At 43.8% G+C, this 17,655-nt stretch overlaps 2 protein-coding genes and 1 pseudogene across 2 annotated transcripts; 1 reads left to right on the forward strand and 2 right to left on the reverse strand.

Moving 5' to 3' along the window:
• Positions 1-9,496: 9,496 nt before the first annotated feature.
• On the forward strand, positions 9,497-10,531 carry LOC149280218 (adenosine receptor A1 pseudogene; annotated as a pseudogene).
• Positions 10,532-11,877: 1,346 nt separating this feature from the next.
• LOC149280219 (small nuclear ribonucleoprotein Sm D2-like) lies at positions 11,878-12,387 on the reverse strand. The gene is made up of 2 exons (XM_089500687.1): positions 12,215-12,387; positions 11,878-12,052 (listed from the first exon to the last, which is right to left on the reverse strand). The coding sequence occupies exons 1-2, from the start codon at positions 12,364-12,366 to the stop codon at positions 11,878-11,880; spliced, it is 327 nt and encodes a 108-aa protein (XP_089356813.1). The 5' UTR covers positions 12,367-12,387.
• A 2,286-nt stretch (positions 12,388-14,673) lies between these two features.
• LOC149280220 (peptidoglycan-recognition protein SC2-like) lies at positions 14,674-16,206 on the reverse strand. Its single transcript, XM_089500562.1, has 4 exons — positions 16,161-16,206; positions 15,586-15,787; positions 15,254-15,372; positions 14,674-14,852 (listed from the first exon to the last, which is right to left on the reverse strand). The coding sequence occupies exons 1-4, from the start codon at positions 16,204-16,206 to the stop codon at positions 14,674-14,676; spliced, it is 546 nt and encodes a 181-aa protein (XP_089356688.1).
• Positions 16,207-17,655: the final 1,449 nt, after the last annotated feature.

Consider the following 17,655-nt stretch of genomic DNA (forward strand, 5'->3'; position numbering starts at 1 on the left):
AAGATTATTAATGCAGACAGACCCCGTCAGCATCCGTGATTTCAGCAAAAGCTTTGAGCTCTAATCTTATGAATGATTGGATATATTTTTTTTATTATTTGTATGATTGCATCTTAAATTCAGTTGACATATACATTTGGGTGACCTCACACCATATGGTATGGCTTTAATACTGCCGGGGCAAACACAGTTGCCCCTTCTTCCCCCATGACTTGTGTGTACCTGTTGGGACAAGGACTTAAAAGTACGAGATATATTTAGGCACCGATCAGTTCTTTACACGACTGATACATACTTAAAAGTAACAGGGGTATGTTAGAAAAACCCACCTTCTTCAGCAGTTGCCTCCTGACCTCGCATCTTTCTTCCGCCCTTCTCTGCTGGGATTGTTGGGTGCGTCTTACAATGTCATCCCCCCTATCCATCCCATCCCGAGTGGGCTTCAGACATCTACTCGCTGTGTTGCTCTCACTTTGTGTTTGGTAACTGTGATCCATGGTGAAAGCAGCAGGAAGACAAGAATCCTTTAGGGGGGGAAAAAATTCATTTAACGTCCTGATAAATCATCCCCGGATCATCGCAGCCCTTGTCCCTGGAAGTATCTTTGTCTCGTTACTTTTCCGCTCTTTAAGAAGAAAAAAATACCTAGTTAGTGGTGACAGCTTCACGTAAAGGTATTTCCCGTACTAAGAACATACATAGAGACACAAGCGGCCATTGGACTTTTAACGTGACTTTAATGGTGAGTTCCGGGACTCTCAGCCACTAAGCAAGACAACAACTAATATCAGCTATAACTCCAAAACCAGACTGGGGGTCTTATGTTTACCAATTCTTTAATAAAGGCCTGATTCAGAAAATATGGTTTCATAGCCTTAGTCATGATATATATATATATATATATATACACACACACACATACACATATATATATATGGGGTAAGAGTACCGTGACGCACCAGTAACATTAATTAGAGACTAGGGATCTGTATAGCAATTTAACGAGCATGTTAAAGAGATCCGATTTTGCTCTTGACAATCCCACAAGTAAAGTAATTAGTAGATGTCGGAGAATCTGGTTTAGTGAAGTCGAACATCCCCTCTCGTTTTTGTTCTCAGCTTGTAATATCGGCATTGATTTGCATTCTGCATCCTCCCATTGTAAAATATCTGACAGTAAATGACCAACAAAGGGCCTGTTATGTCTCTTTTACTTTGGGTTGTTAGGAAATGTTTTTGAAGATCTGAGCATAATTCGCGATCACTATTTTTGCCGGCAGAAGAATTTGTCGCTGACAAAGCCATAAAGATTTACGCTGAAAAAAAAAGGCACGGGATTTAATCGATGCTTTTAAATACGGGCTGAGTGATTCTATAATTAGAATTTACAGGAATATAAGTAATTGTCCAAAAGGTGCAACCCCAACCATACAAACACACTAATAAAGAATATTATTATGATAGGCGTAGGAGGTAAGGAACGCAGCTAGGGAAGATATGGATTCCTTACCTGTAGATCAGGGGAGGAACAGGAGCTGAGGTGAACCTCTTCGAACAGAACTAAGAAAGAAACAGCAGAATTAGTTCTTCCCTAAAATTCTTCCTTATAGTTTTGTCCCTTTATTTACACCCAGACTACTCCCTACTATCTCTGCACAGATTTCACTAGAACGCCGGACTCCGGTTTAACTGCCGATCCCACTTTTTCTTGGTAACGCCATACTGCTAAAAATGCATTTAAAAAAAAACAACATTATTGACATCCGTCCTGATCTGCGGCACCCGAGGTCCTGTGCTGACCTAACCCTTGGGTCTTTATTCCTCCACCTGCTTTGCCGTAAATTACACCGACCGCACGCGTGCATCTGTTACGCATCGAGTAACTGGCGTTATCTTAAGTATGTCTGCCCGGCACCGTCACGGACCTGCGGTGTGTACCTGGCATGGGCTGATCTCGGCTATACATAGACCTAGAACAACACCTACAGTCTCAAACGCCACTCGGTGCCCTGTCTCCCACAATTATTATTCTTCTTCCTACACGGCCCAGCATGGACAGTTACATATAATGCACAGACATATGGCTGCCCGTTTAACTGTATCGCAAAGGGAAACTGCAACCATCACATGTACTTCAATGCATATTATAGGTAGGAGTCTCCTTTATAGTAATGGGGGGGCTCCCTGCCCCATGTATTTAAAATACATCAGTAAACTCTGCCTGTGACTTAGGATCCCTGCAGTCATCAATCACACGTGGCTGTGGGAATATTTCTGAGCTCTCTCTAACCTTGGGAGGATTCAGAATGAAGGAGATGCTCGCTGGGCGAGGAGAAGAGCGACGGGCTGAGCCCAAGATGCATAGAGGGCGCGTGCGGTGAACAGGGGAGCCCGCTGCCTGTAAGGAAAGTGTAAGAGGTATTTTGGCTTAGCTTCAATAACGCGGCAGCAGAACACTGCCAGACACAACACTACGCTGCCGGGAACACGATTGGAATTACTCACTGCGTAGGATGCTCGGGGATAAGGAAATGGATCGCAGCCACGGACCGGTATCGCCGTTATCAGAAGATGATGGAGACATGTATGGGACAAGAGTTTGTCTGAGGAAAAACGTAAATGAATATAAAAATCTAAATATATGAAGAATTGTGTTGCTGACACACTGCCCGGCTCGGGCAGTGTGTCAGCAACACAATTCTTCATATATTTAGATTTTTATATTCATTTACGTGTTTAAGCATTCATGGGAATATTGCCTGTGATTAAAGCACCGCATTAGCGGAAGTCGCTCTGCCGTTATTTTAAGATTTTTTAAATCCGGGGGCAATAAAATATGAGCCCAAACTACTTGGATCCTCGGTTGAAGTTGATACCTTTTATTGAGCCGACGTAGAAAGAGTACGACTATAAGCATTTCCCTTATTTTGATCTTGTAACCAGACTGGGCAGAATATTAAGGAAACCATCCGTTGACGATACTGTCCAGTTTTGGGGGCCGTGAATCCTCATATTTACTCATATAAAATATAGATGGAATCCTACGGTGATTGGGGAGATCCCACACTAACTCTTGTGTCAAACAAATAGAATCTAAAATACAATGTTATATTTTACTTGCCAACACTCTTCCATCCATGCCTGTGGCTAATAATCCCATTTTATGCCAATAGGGTTGCCGGCCATAATAGCTGGCAGTCGAAAGTGATGTCACATCTCGACAGTAAGCCCCTATTATGTGCAAACGGAATCATCAGTCCAATAATAATAGGGTTTGGAATATCTGTGTTTCTGCCTTTGTTGGAGACCGTAGTAAAATAACATCAGCGTTAAAAGACTTTACCTCCCAGCTTCCCCCGGGATCAGATCCGCTTCTTCTTTAAGATCTGCCAAAGCATTGCAGAGCGTTAGTCTTCGCGTAACAGAGCATTTCCCCTGATCTGACAAAAGTAAAGCCGCCCGCAGACCTGCCGGGCTTTCCTGTCTCGGCTCAGCGTTCTCGTCTACGCTCCTCTGCTCTGTCTCTCGGCGTCCATGCAGGGAGAGCCATCTGCGGGAGTGAAGGTCGGCTGTGCACCCTTCTGTAAGATACATCGGCTAAATCATTCACCAACACGACCTGCTGTATTTATATACGTCTATAAAACTCAACTTTGATTATTGGGATTGTTTTCTTACACACATAAACCTTTGTATGGTTAAAGTCAATACAAGGATCGCTTTGGAAATCTTTTTTTAAATCGTACCGGCCAACAGGTGGGCATCCCTTCTAAATATTTCAGCATCCTACCACCTGCCTGATCTCACACTGATCACCAAATCAACTCTACAACTCTGTGATCTGCACATACAAGAAGACCCCGATGCCTGCGCGACCCCACGTACCTGTCCTGTCTTTCGTCCGGCTCTTCTTGGGTCTGCTGGGCGGGCTGTTAGCTTTCCCTCGCTTTGGCGTCACATTCGGGTTCCGTGTAATTCCCGGCGTCCACAGCGGCAGGAGGGCTCCTGCGGGTTGAGAACCTTGTCACAAATAACCCAGAGCACTCACCCCGTCATGTCCGGCGTCTTCTTTTCCTTTCACATTCATTTCTTTAAATGTCTGTCCTTTCACATGATCTCCTCATCTCAGCTTGATGTCTCCTCACAGTCACTTCTCTTACACCCATAACCCATTCCCACCCCTCTACCCACGCTCACTCCGTATCTCCCACTCATCTCCTATTTCTCCTCTATCACCGTGTCTCGTCTCTTTCCCAGCTCCGATCAGACCCCTGCTATATTATTATTATTTATTGTTTTATATAGCGCCATCAAATACTGTAGCGCTGTACAATGGCTATATCTAGGCACCCCCTTCCTTTTTTACCTTGAGAACTTTTTGGGGTTATCAGTCGGCTCTGAGCTTCCCGGATCTTTCTCTGGAGAAACTCGATGTAGGAGAGGACATGCTGCAGCACGCTCTGTGACATTCAAAGAAGCATTTTATTCACCATTGAGATCGTACTGTTGGTTCAAGTCATCGGTTTGGATCAGAACATTGGTTTGCTGAAGCTATGGCAATATGCTTGACCACCATTTATCTCTCACAACTGGTGCCATAGCCCAGACCACAATAACATACATGTAACGCAGGGCTGGCGTGTGCGTGTAAAGCTTCTGCAACCTTTAATTCTATTGTGTGGAATGAATAATGTTTGCACACAAACTCCATTCATGTGTAATACCCAGAAATACGCCAGGACTGTTATTCTGTGCTGTGCAAACATGCGCAGCTATCAGATACGAGTCGGCGAGGAACACGGGGGAGAAAAATATAACGCTGACCCTCTCATCATTATTCATTTATATAGCGCCATCATATTCCGCAGCGCTGTACTGCTGGTAAACAGGACATGACAAATGGAACGAATTGGGCTCACAGAAGGTGAGGAGGACCCTGATCAAAGGAGCTTACAATCTTTTAGTGTATAAAGCGTCAGATGGACTGGCGGTATGCTACCCAGCCGGCGGGGTCACGTGCTGCGGGTACCTGGGTGCCGTGCTCGGGTCTGCCGCCTCCTGGTATGGATTTTGCCAGCTCCTCCAGATCGAGCGGCCGCCTCTCCCTGTGAACGATACCGGATACCGCGCTAAACGTAAAATACTCCATCCTGACGTCTGCATATCCCATATACCCCGACCTCCCGCGTCACACCAGCCATATTTATTCATGAATTAATCTCTGTGACGTTATTATTCAGGGTACACAGAGACAGACAGACTGACTGACAGACAGACAGACAGACAGACAGACTGATGCCTGTACTGGGTGTTCCATTTATGTGTATTCTCTCTCTCTTTCTAAAAATATCTGTCCTTAATTCATCTACTTCTGCTACATCCAGACAGTCACCAGCCCCTCTTCCTCCATCCACCACAACCCCCCCATCTCAACCCACCTTATGCTCCTCCACATAAAGACCCAATGTCACCTACCTCTCCCCCTCCTCACCCATTACCCCACTAACCCACTGATCAGTCTCTCTTTCCCTCACCCCACTGATTAATCACTTTTACATTTTCCTCCACCCCACAGGTCAGCCCCCCACACTGATAAGTCTCTCTTCCCTCACCCCTATCCCACTGATGAGCCTCTCTTCCACCTCACTCACACCCCACTGATCCATCTCTCTTCCACCTCACTCACACCCCACTGATCCATCTCTCCTCCTTTTCACTCTCATCCCACTGATCCATCTCTCCTCATTTTCACTCTCATCCCACTGATCCATCTTTCCTCCTTTTCACTCTCATCCCACTGATCCATCTCTCCTCCTTTTCACTCCCACACCCCACTGATCCATCTCTCCTCATTTTCACTCTCACCCCACTGATCAGTCTCTCTTCCTCACCCCACTGAACAGTCCCCCCTCCCTTTCTCTATCCCACCCCATCAGACAGCCTCACCGCCCCTTCTGTAATTTCCCTTTCGGTTTCATCAGCGGAACAGAGTGAGAGGACTGAGCAGAGAACAAAACGAGCGGGAAGCCCGAGGGGGCGGGGTCAGAGCTGCTCTGTACGGATTTGACCTGCTAATCTCCACCCTCGGTTTGACAGGCAGCGAGGCTCCGCCCACTAGGGGGCGGGGCGAGTCGGGGATAAAAACACTTTTTATATAGTCAAAAAAAATACCGCCAGAAATGGGAAAGATCAGGAAAACTGCCGCAGACTACCATTCCTATGATGCTTTTGCCAGTGTGTGTGTGTTATACTGCTTAAAATTAAATTACATTGAAATGATTATTATTATTTTTTGTTTCCTATAGTGCCATCATGCTCTGCAGCGCAGTGCAATGGGTAGTATAAAACCATAACCATTAGATTTACAGAAAGAGTAGGTGAGGAGGGCCCTGCTCAAAAGAGCTTACAATCTAGAGCAAAAAGTGACACCATGAAAATGTTAAGGGACCGTGCAACTATAATACGCATAAAGGTGCGTATGATGGGCGGGGGGGTCCCTTTCATTCGGTTCATCCTGTTATGTTTTATATTATATCAGGTATTGTGCTTTTTCTTATGGAGAACAAAGTTTATTTTTCTGTCTTCCTCCAGGCATTTCTTTTCTACCGCATCAGTATTTTTATTTTGTTGGAAATAAGTTAGCGTTTAGAATATGAACAGCGAGGGCAGCGTGTGCGTAACTGCGCATGGATTTTACCCGCCGTCTCCCAAATCAACAGCAGGAGACTCGAGCAAATGTTTTGATAAGAACTGAAACGCTGGGAAAGGACCAGCTGCTGAAAAAGAGACGGACGCACGGAAACAACGGGGATGGGGCGCTGGTTGCGTGCCGGTTTGCAGGTTTTGACGTCAGTCTTTCACGCAGTCGGTGTTTATTTCACACTGCAGGCTCTGAATGGGCAGGAGAGCAGCTGTCTGAGCTCCGATATACAGAGACAGAACCTGCGAACTCTCAGGGTGCGACCCGGAGTCTCAGGGGGTCTCACACAGTCTGGAACGGACTCCTTCCTATTTTAATCCCCCCCTGTGATCATATATATATATAAGACTCCTAATTGATGCTTTGGCTACCAGATCATTGTGGTTGGTATTGCTGCTTGAATGCAGGTGACTCCATTAATCAAGGTTTCCGTGCCATTTTGTTAAAACATTTGGTGGGTCTCTACATAGAAGCTTCACAATCGGCTATTAAAGGGTTAAGGGTCTCAGGGTCAGCGCAAGTTCTCAGGTATGGCAACAGGTGACGTCGCCCTACCGCTGGAGAGGGGCAGAAGATGTCTATGTCTCTATATATTGCAGTTCTCTGTGAGCCTACTAAGAGTAGCACTGCCATCTAGTGGCGAGTGTATGTATTGTATGGTCACCAAGTTATATATATATATATATATATATATATATATACTCTGAATGTATGGACTTCTGTGTAATTGCCGTGGTCGGTGAATGATGGCAAAACCTATGGATGCGCCCCAGTAATGGATGTTGGAGCAGCATTTATTCATCGTACCTCGTGCTCCATCACCGAAGTCACACTTATCCGGTTAAACGTGACAGTGAGAGAAATCGCTGTCACTAAACTGCGCTAAACGATGAGTAACACCCTGCACTCTCCTACACACGTTTACCGGCGCCCGTCTCGCCCTCCCTCCCCTCTTTATATTTCAATCACCCACGCATCATCTAGCATTTATTTGGGTAAACAGCCAGCGTTCATGCCTGACTAGATTAAAACATTAGAAACTGGAAGGGAAAGCCAGGCGCAAATGTGATAAGACCGGGCAGGCGACATCTCCCCTCGCACCGGTACATTAACCCAGCACCATACTGGTTATATCTACAGTCTACACGACTGTTGGATCTGAACCGATCGGATCAGCTTGGCCCTTTAAATATGGTTTAAAAAGGGTATATAAGCCATAGGTTGAGCCGATACCTTTAAATACCTTTAAAAGCTGAGAGTTCTGCGTCTTCACGGATCTTTTTGGATCAGACGCACTGTACCATCTATCCAGTTGCCTGTGGGTGATAGGAGTTGTAGCCCACTACACCTGCATACAAATCACTCAATGAACTCCTAAAAACTCACGTGTTAACGCACCTCCTCCCGTCTTCCTTAAGCTCACCTTTCCTAGCCCCTCTCCTGCCTTCGCTAAATACTTCTACTAGTGCGCCCGGTCCATCCCAAAGAGCGACACTTTCACCTCTCGTGTAATATATCCCAACTCCTAGACTGTAAGCTCCTTTGATCAGGGCCCTCCCTACCTCTCGATTCCGTAAGTCAAATTGTAACGTTATATACTACTTGTTATGTCCTGTTTACCCATTGTACAGCGCTACGGAATGGGATAGCGCTACATAACAATAAATAATAACATATTATTAAAGTAGCGATGCTTTCTATAAACAAGGTGTCGTGCTGAGCGCAATGGATTCAGAAATACAGAGAATCGGGTAAATGATTACCCTCAATGCATGAGCGGTGCTGAGACGGCGGAGTAAATGCCCCTCCCCGGGAGCTCACAGAAAAGCTTCAGGACGCAGAATCAGAGACTGTCACGAAACCACCAAACGCTCTCCGCGAGACCGCAGTCTTCTTCAGAGAAGTTTAGTTATCCAGACGCCGTCCTGAAGTCCTGATCAACGGAGCGGAATAACCCGTCGGAAGCCCCGGTCACCCTCACAGTGAGTATAAAATAACGTTAAATTATAAAAAAAAACGTTAATGTGGTGAACATATTGCTAAATGCCCTATAGGGACGTATATGCTCGTCCTCATCGTAGGCTCACGTCCAATGACCCCTGCATTCTGGAGTCGTAGGTTAACAATTCAGCAACCCATAAGTGTTTTCCAACAGCGTCAGGAGGGCTGTAAGGATGCGAGGAGCATTCACTGGAGTATAAATCCCTATTATATGAGGTTTAAGGACCATCCAAAAATATTTTTGGATGAGAACCAGGCAAATATTGATTAACCTAGGGTGATACCTGAGCCCAAGGCCACGTGGGATGATTTGTAGGGTTTGGGGCAGAAAGCTAATTTGGTGCCGTGACTCAATGCAGACTTAAGAGGTGGATGGTAAGATAAGTAACGAAAGCCAAAATGCCACAAAATGTGGGTGTAGCAAGCAAAGGTGTCAATATATCCATAATATATATATATAATATATCCATAATATATATATATAATATATCCATAATATATATATATATATATATATAATATATCCATAATATATATATATAATATATCCATAATATATATATATAATATATATATATATATATATAATATATCCATAATATATATATATAATATATCCATAATATATATATATAATATATCCATAATATATATATATAATATATCCATAATGATGGGATCTCTACAATGTATCACCGCCTTCCATGACTTTCTCTGAGTTTGCTTCCCTCATCGAGCGCTTGCATCCTATCCTAGGTCCTCAAAGATGTCACACGGACCCTTCGGCCACACAGTATGAACTCCTCCTTATCTCCCAAGGCAGGCTTATCAGCACCCCAAGTGGCAACTACTAACATTCCCTACCTGGTGAGCGAAGTGCTGACGGCTGTGCTCTCTGTGGTGGGTAATACTCTGATCTGCTTAGCTGTGTTGAGTGACCGCAGGCTCCGTACCGTCACCAACTACTTTCTGCTGTCGCTGGCTACTGCGGATATACTGGTGGGAGCGGTGGCCATCCCCTGCGCCATCCTACTGGACCTAGGCATCACAAGGTGCAGTCTTTACACCTGCCTGCTTATGCTCTGTAACCTCATGACCTTCTCTCAAGCCTCTATATTCGGATTGTTGGCTGTGGCAGTGGAGCGCTACATCTGCATCTTGTGCCCCTTCCACTACCGGGCACTGGTCACTCCTAAAGCTTCCTTTTTGATTATACTCGGTACCTGGCTCTTGGCAGCACTTACAGGCTTGATTCCGCTTATGGGGTGGCATAAACCATTTCCACCGGATGGCGAGTGCTTCTTCGGCACCCTTATGTCAGACTCCTACATGGTTTACGTGATTTTCTTTGGATGCGTCATTCCACCGTTGGGAGCCATGCTTGTTCTCTATGTCCGAATCTTCATGGAGATCCGCAAACAGATTCGACAAATAGCAGAATGGGAAGTGGACATCAGTCGGAGGAGCAGAAGGCGGCGGGTGGTGGTCAGAGAGCTCCGCATGGCCACTTCACTGTTCATCGTGGTCTTCTGTTTTGTGTTGTGCTGGTTTCCTATTCACCTCCTGAATGTTGTACGACTCTATTGCCCAACATGTATGGTACCCGCGGAATTAATCCTCTCTGCTGTTATTCTCTCTCATGCAAACTCTGCTATTAACCCCATAATCTACGTGTTCCGCATTAGGGCCTTCCGTAAAGCAATAGAGACCACCCTGCCATGCTTCTGTGCATCCGGGGCCGTAGGGAGTATAACGGGGTCTAGCCTCGCAAAAGCTGTCCAAGGTCAGGAGGAAGGTAACACAAAGGATAGACCATTACCTGGGAAGTAGATCCCTTAGATTAACTTTTGGTAGGCAATGGCACATTCTATGTGTTCCCCTAGCTCTCCTAAATCGCACCACTCAGCTAGCTGTGCACTCCATGGATTATGTTGTGTGTTTTTCCGTCCCTGCACGGAGAGAGAGGGAGAATTAGACCCTTTATGATACCCTGCAATAAGGAATTTGCCTACTAAAAGTGGCTTTGCGTTAGAGGTCAGAATTAAAGGCTGTTGCTGCATGCTGAGCCAAGACGTGTTAATATTATGCAAACGTTTTAAAAATGCTATCCATTGCAACGGTAATGTATGTTCCATGACACACACGGGAGAATTCAGTATAATAGAACTCCATTTCCCGATCGTATTACTTACACCCACATGGTTTAATTACCCTGTAAATAGGAATCTCCGGGAAGGCGATTTAGTTTGTTTGACCAAAGGGTGAATTTGCTACTGGCTGTCGTATTACCCGTTCATTCAAATATTTTATTCAAAAGGGTGTTAAAAATGTAACCTGTAAAATTAAATGGCTGCATATAAATCCTTCACAACAGGGGCCTGGATGGCCCAGAGGTTATTCGTTTTAAAGGGCCCTATCTCTGTGTGAGATTAAAGTACGACGAAAAAGATAATTGCATTTGTAATACGATATGCAAACATACTCATCTTTCCATAGTAATCCTTAAGGATGAAAGACAGATCGCTATAACTCATAACTTCTAAATTTGTTAAACTCATGGCTAGACTATCATGGGAGCTGGTCATGGGAGCTATGCAGCATCCCTGATCACTCGAATACAGATAAAATATCAGCAAGGTAGGAAGACATCATCCAAGTTTCAATTAGATTCAACATTACCCGCCAGAAAACCATCCTACACCAAAACATTCAATGACACAAACATTTAAAAAGATTGGGTAATTTCTCTTTATTACAAAAAAAAACAAAAACAGTAAACAAAACTGTTGTAGGTGGAACGTTACAATGAAAGGAGGCCTACCGTTCATAGCAGACACAAGAAGATGCAAAGAAATAATAACACAAAAGATTATCAGAAACCTTGCCTTGGGTCAACACGGCTGTACCAATCACTTAAGGGTTTAGTTGATGTTTTGACACAAAAAACACAAAACAGTGTCACGTCTTCACAAATAATCATTTTAAGAATCTTAAGAAAAACCCAGCCGTACGGCATCGGGAACCAATCACAACCGCAGAGAGGGAAGACAGAAGAAAACAAATTATGAGGAGGATATATGTTGATGGGGTTCCTTGGAAGATGAATAGAAATTCAAAGATGGTCCAGCCTGTTGGGGGGGGGGGGGGTTAATATGTTCTACACTCCGAGTTGCAAATTATTTTCCAGCCAACAGTGGGTTTCTGAGAACAACGATGACACTATCTCCTCGGAGGAACATCTTGGAGATGTACCTGTCCTTATTCACCGGTTTAGACTTCTTCTTTCCTTTCCCACTTTTAGGGACTTCAGTCCACATTTCTTTGACATTTTCCAGGACCATGTTACAGTGTCTGAGGGAAGTAGGCATAGTGTTAGGTTAAGCATAGAAAGGCAATGAAAGAGCATACATTAAAAGTATTATTCATTATAAATTGTAGCTACCGGGCTACATGCGCCAGTAACCAAACCCCACACAGCCCTCCCCATCCTCTACCACCAACAGCGCGTTTTACCTGTCGAAGGCTTTGACTCTTCCCAGTAGCTTCTTGTTGTTCCTACAGTTGATGAGGACCTGCGTGTTGTTTTTGACAGACTGGGTGAGGACAGACAGCGGCCCCGTGTTGAATTCCTCCTCCTCTCGTTTCTGGAGCTCATCCGGAGTCATCTCACTCTTGGGTTTGTTTAGGAGACTCCTGTTCATAAGGGATGATTAGATGAGGTGTGAAAAACGTGCAAATGATAATACTATTGCTGCTCGTGCGTTATAGGGTTTACGATCAGCACTTTGATTTTCCAAGATTCTTTAGTTCTGACCCATTATATGGTGATACTTATCTTCCCTTTCCTTTATGTAGTATAAAAACTACATTAAAATCGACTGTGTGTGTTTGTGTATGTAATAGATATGGGACAGGTACAGACACTTAACCGTGAGATGCAAGGTCAATCAAAACCTCTGGGGGACTTCAGGAGAAAGGTTGATAAATTCTTAAACAGCTTTTAATTACCCTACATACAGTCACTGAGAATATACATTTTTGGTGGTTTAATTGCACATTTAACCAGTTTTTACCCTTGTACAAAAGCAGCTGAGACTGTAACACACATTATGTGATTAGTACAAATGATCACAAAGCATTAGTACCCACAACACACACATATACATTTTATATATATATATATATATATATATATACACACACACACATTATATATATATATTTAATATACAAAGGGCCATCCAATCACCAGCAGAAACTCTTAATAATCCAGGAAACTCATTACAAGGAATCAGTAAGGGCACCGAAGTGTCCGGGGAGAGTTCTGGAGGGGAATCAGCGATTTTAGAGCCTCTAGAATCTATTGAAATCATCACCAGCTCCATTTTCCTTTCATATTTCCCCCGCAATGTTATTCGCACATTAACACACTCAAAATCATAAATACATGCGAGTGCGCGGTCACCGGACCGTCACACTTCGCGCCGGTTTCACTTTCCCGTGTACTTATATTATAATCACTCACATGTTGCTTTCTTCTCACGTTTGCCCGGCGTTTCTGTCGATCGCGCTGAAGAGCTGCTTCCGGTTCCGGGTCAGATGCGCCTGCATTCAGTAAAACACTTCCGCTCTCGCCTCAACGTATGGGGGGAGCTAGAGGTTTTTAATTTCAAACTTCCGGCTACTGAGAAAAGCTTGTCACACTGTACACACACACACTGTACACACACACTGTACACGTTAATGTGTTTTATGATCACAAAATAATGATGCTACGGCGTTAACCTTTCAACGAACCAGACAATATATGTGTGTATGTATATATATATATATATACCGTATATACACTGTATATAGTAATATAGAAAGGAAAAACGTCAGTGCACTAAGCTAGTCCCAGGCTCCGATAATACAAATGTGTAAAGTGAGGCCTATCAAACAGGTGTGAGCATACAGTGTATACAAAAACTGCGCTTCTCACCCTAATAAAGTTGGCAACAAATATTTCAACATAATATAAATAATTGGCCAATTCATATTACCAAAACCTCTCATATTATGTTCATATATAGTAATGTACACCACCGTTAATGTATAATCATTCGATGTATATGTTATTAACATGACTGGTATAGGAAGATGGTTATAACCTCCTTGTGCGACGTCTGTGCGCACAACGATCGCGAGTCCTGACCTAACGCTATTCTAGGTGGATTTCCCACGGCTGCGGGGAACTTGGCCTCGGTGGCTACCGGCAGAAATGTGACTTTGGAAACGTTCAGTTTCTATATGTTGCGGCGAACAGATCTGTGAAAATGCCCCCCCCCCCCCTCTTCCACTTGCAGCCATTACACATTTACATTTGACATAATTTTCGCTTTTAAGACCACATGTTGGCAATGCCTAGGTGAACACACAAAGCAATTCTATAGAATAGCTCAGTCTTAACCACTCAAGACCACGTGACCACGTCTCTTCTCAGGATGAAGTCTGCAAGCGCTTTAAAAAAGAGCGACTTCTTGATGTCTTTATTTTATGGCACGAGACAGCCACCTTGTGTCCATTTTAACTAAGCTCTGCTAAATCAACCAAGAAACACAGAAGCTGCCTGGAGCTTCCTGCTCTAAAGACTCAAACCTTGATCAGTCCTCGTTCACGTCGTAGATTCAGAAGCCATATGCCTATCCCATGTGTGTTTAAATTCCCTCACTGTATTAACATCTACCACTTCTGCTGGGCGGCTGTTCCATTCATCAACTATCCTTTCAATAAAGTAACTTCCTTACATTACAACTAATGTTGTCTGATCAAGAAAGACGGAATAGTAAGACAGAGTCCTGTATAACGAATACATTTATTTCACTTTTGTAACATAGGTTGAAAAGATCTTAGTTTCAGGAAGCTGAGGCGGGGAAGATGTTGGCGGCGCTCAGCAAATCCCGCTGTCGATGTATAGATGCCTTTCTTAGGAATTAGGCCTGGAAGCGTGGCCAGGTTTTGACGGTGTTGTAAAAGGTGTTTCCAGGGCACTCGGTGGCTGTCACGTTGCGATGTCCCTTCAGGATGTAGGCGGATTTAATGTAACCTCTGGAGACCCCGCAGCTGATGAGAGCCTTGACTGCGTTCTGAGCGGCAGTATTGGGGTTACGGCCTGGCGGGGAGGGTAACGCAACAAGTCAATGTACAGGAGTCATTTAACACCCGTTTGCTTCCACTTCCTACCTCTGTACTCCAGACGCGCATGCACTACGTTTAACAGAAAGCTATGAGCCCTCTCACACGCAAAAGAGTGAACTATTCAACAGACATAGAAAGGAGTTGCATTGACCTGAGATTTGTGTCTCTTAACTATTTTTTATGGTCTTGTAAAAGGGCGACAGCACGAGGCGAGTCTACAAGCAGAATTTATGTATCCTAAAGAAATATTTTTAAACAGCTTATTCTTTCTTCTTTTCTCTTTCCCCCCATATATTGTTCTTATTGTTCTTATATTAAATACACTCTGAAATGTAGCGATAGACCCACAGGTCCGACCCACGGTCCCCAACTTACTGGTGAAAGTTCCGATGACGTTGATTCCAATGGAGTTGGAGTTGTAGTTGGGCGCATGGGCACCAACGGATGTCCAGCCACGTCCTTCATACACATTGCCGTCCTCTCCCACCAGGAAGCTGTAGGTTCAGACAGAGATCAGCGTTCATGACCCATCTGAGCTCGTTACACAGATTATTCATATTGTTTGTCTCTGCTTTTGATTTCATGGATTTATCAGGACATCAAACGTTAATTCCCACCCAGCATTCCGCATTCCCTGCGTTATCGATATTTATACGTAGTGAGCCATTTAAATCCCTCATGTCTGATATTCCTTCTGCCATTCTTACCTGTATCCGATGTCACACCAGCCGTTGGTGTTCATGTGAAGGTTCTGGACGTTCCTAACCTGGGTGATGCAGGTAGACTGGGTGGTACAGGATGCTCCGGCTGTGTGGTGGATGATCACGTATGTGACCGGTGTGGCCATTGCGGTCCTGCAGGTGGGGGCACGTCCACCCCACTGGGATTTGGTGAAGATTGTGGGGCAGCCTAGAAAAGAGAGATATTTTTACCTTTTCAAGAAGGTGCTCTAAATGCCTACTTCATAATATATAGGACTGTCAAAGTTGGGATCCTGTAACCTGCTAATGAGGCGTGTGAATAAACTAATGTGCATTTCCCACCTGGATTACTGTAACCTGCTAATGATCTTGTTCACACATTTGCACATTACATGCCGGTGAGCTCATGTCTAAGTTCTTTTGCCCATTCTTGATCCTGATAATGAGCTGCTTGCACAAAGTAATGCATTGTATACTTTGTCCCATTATCCCAGTAATCCTTATTCTCTCGGATCCCGTCCCCCCAACTACGGCTCTTTCTCCTTCAAACTTTCTCTATTAAAAACATTGAAGACACTTACATTGTGCAACAGCACAGAGGGCAAGGAAAGCGACTAGTTTCAGCATGATGCAGACACCTGGAAAAAAGAAATAGCCATTTACGACGGAGCTAAGAGCGGGATACAATGTTTCTGGATACTGATGTTATGTCATGTTGTGAAGAGGAGTTATAATGTTTTACATGAAAAAAAAATGTAAATGATACTGTATATCGATAAGTATCGGCACCGGCTGATTTCTTTAGTATTATAATGTTTCCATTCCACTCCCTTCTTGGTCATTTGAAACAGAAGCAAAAGTTGATAAGCATTTTTCTGCTGCTATGGCATCTATTTTCAGCTTATCAGACAAAAGAAACAAAAGCGGTTTCCCTTTTTGCTGTGTCTGGTCATAAATATGTTATAATAATAGATTATTATATATTATAAAACATACATATATATAATATTCATATATATAATATATTATATATAAATATATAAGAAAATATATAAACGAAGAATGGGACTTACCTTGAACTGGCGGGTATTGTGCGAGTTCTGCTCTCGGCAGGAGCCCTATTTATATGAGAACTTGGGCCAAAAAGGAGGGGGAGATATTTTTGACTGGGTGGCCTTATGGGGACAGGTGTTCAGAGGCGACCTTGTTATGTAATATTTAATAGAGATAAGAATACGCGAGAGTCTTGAGGGTTTATCCCCAGATCTCAGGGGGCTTAAACAAATCTCAGGGTAAGCAGGCGTCTTCTCTGAGATAGACCTCTTCATGTCCTACTCCGGTTTAGTGGTACCTGAGCATCTTAATTCATGCTTCACTCATTGGTATAGTACAGTTGAAAGAGCTGCTTGAATACAGGTGACTTAGTTCAGAATATACCTTCTGACAAATCATGGTTTTCAGAGGAACTGTTCTTAGAACCATTTGGTTGCAATTACTAGTGAATCACTATATATTTAGGATGGTCAACTAAAAGGTAACTCATTGGAAAGTCCTAGGGGTCATTTCCAAGATTCCTGGATATAGATGGGGAAAGGGGAGCCACTGTGGCCTCAACTGGCTCGCCTGGCTCAGGACACCTCGTCAGCTGGAGCCAAGACATAAATGTTCTAATAAATCAAATCACTGATATAACCAAAAAATATATGAAGCCTTTACAATTATTAATATCAAGTCAAACTCGGGGGGGGGGTAGGGGAATAACAGACAGGGATCCAAATGTAGTTAAGGACCCTTGTCTGCTATTTCTCTCCCTGACATCTCTGATGGTCTTCTACATTCTCTGTTAAAGTGCAATGATTCACTTTTTTTGGTGATTTTTACACTTTATCGGTTTTTACTTTTTGGCGGATTTAGGCTTTCTGGGTCTCCAGAGATTGGCTCTGGTCTGGTGCCTTCTTATTTAGGGGTTTGTGCGGCACATAAACCTCTCGACACATAGTTATCAATGGACGTCTTCATTTTCAGTAACTGATGACAGATGGAGGGTCTGTGGAGTGACTAAAACCACATGTAGAC

Source organism: Sceloporus occidentalis, unplaced genomic scaffold, assembly GCF_023333645.1.
Source record: "Sceloporus occidentalis isolate IW3139 unplaced genomic scaffold, rSceOcc1.0.p SCAF_157, whole genome shotgun sequence".
In the NCBI taxonomy this organism is placed as follows: Eukaryota; Metazoa; Chordata; class Lepidosauria; order Squamata; family Phrynosomatidae; genus Sceloporus; species Sceloporus occidentalis.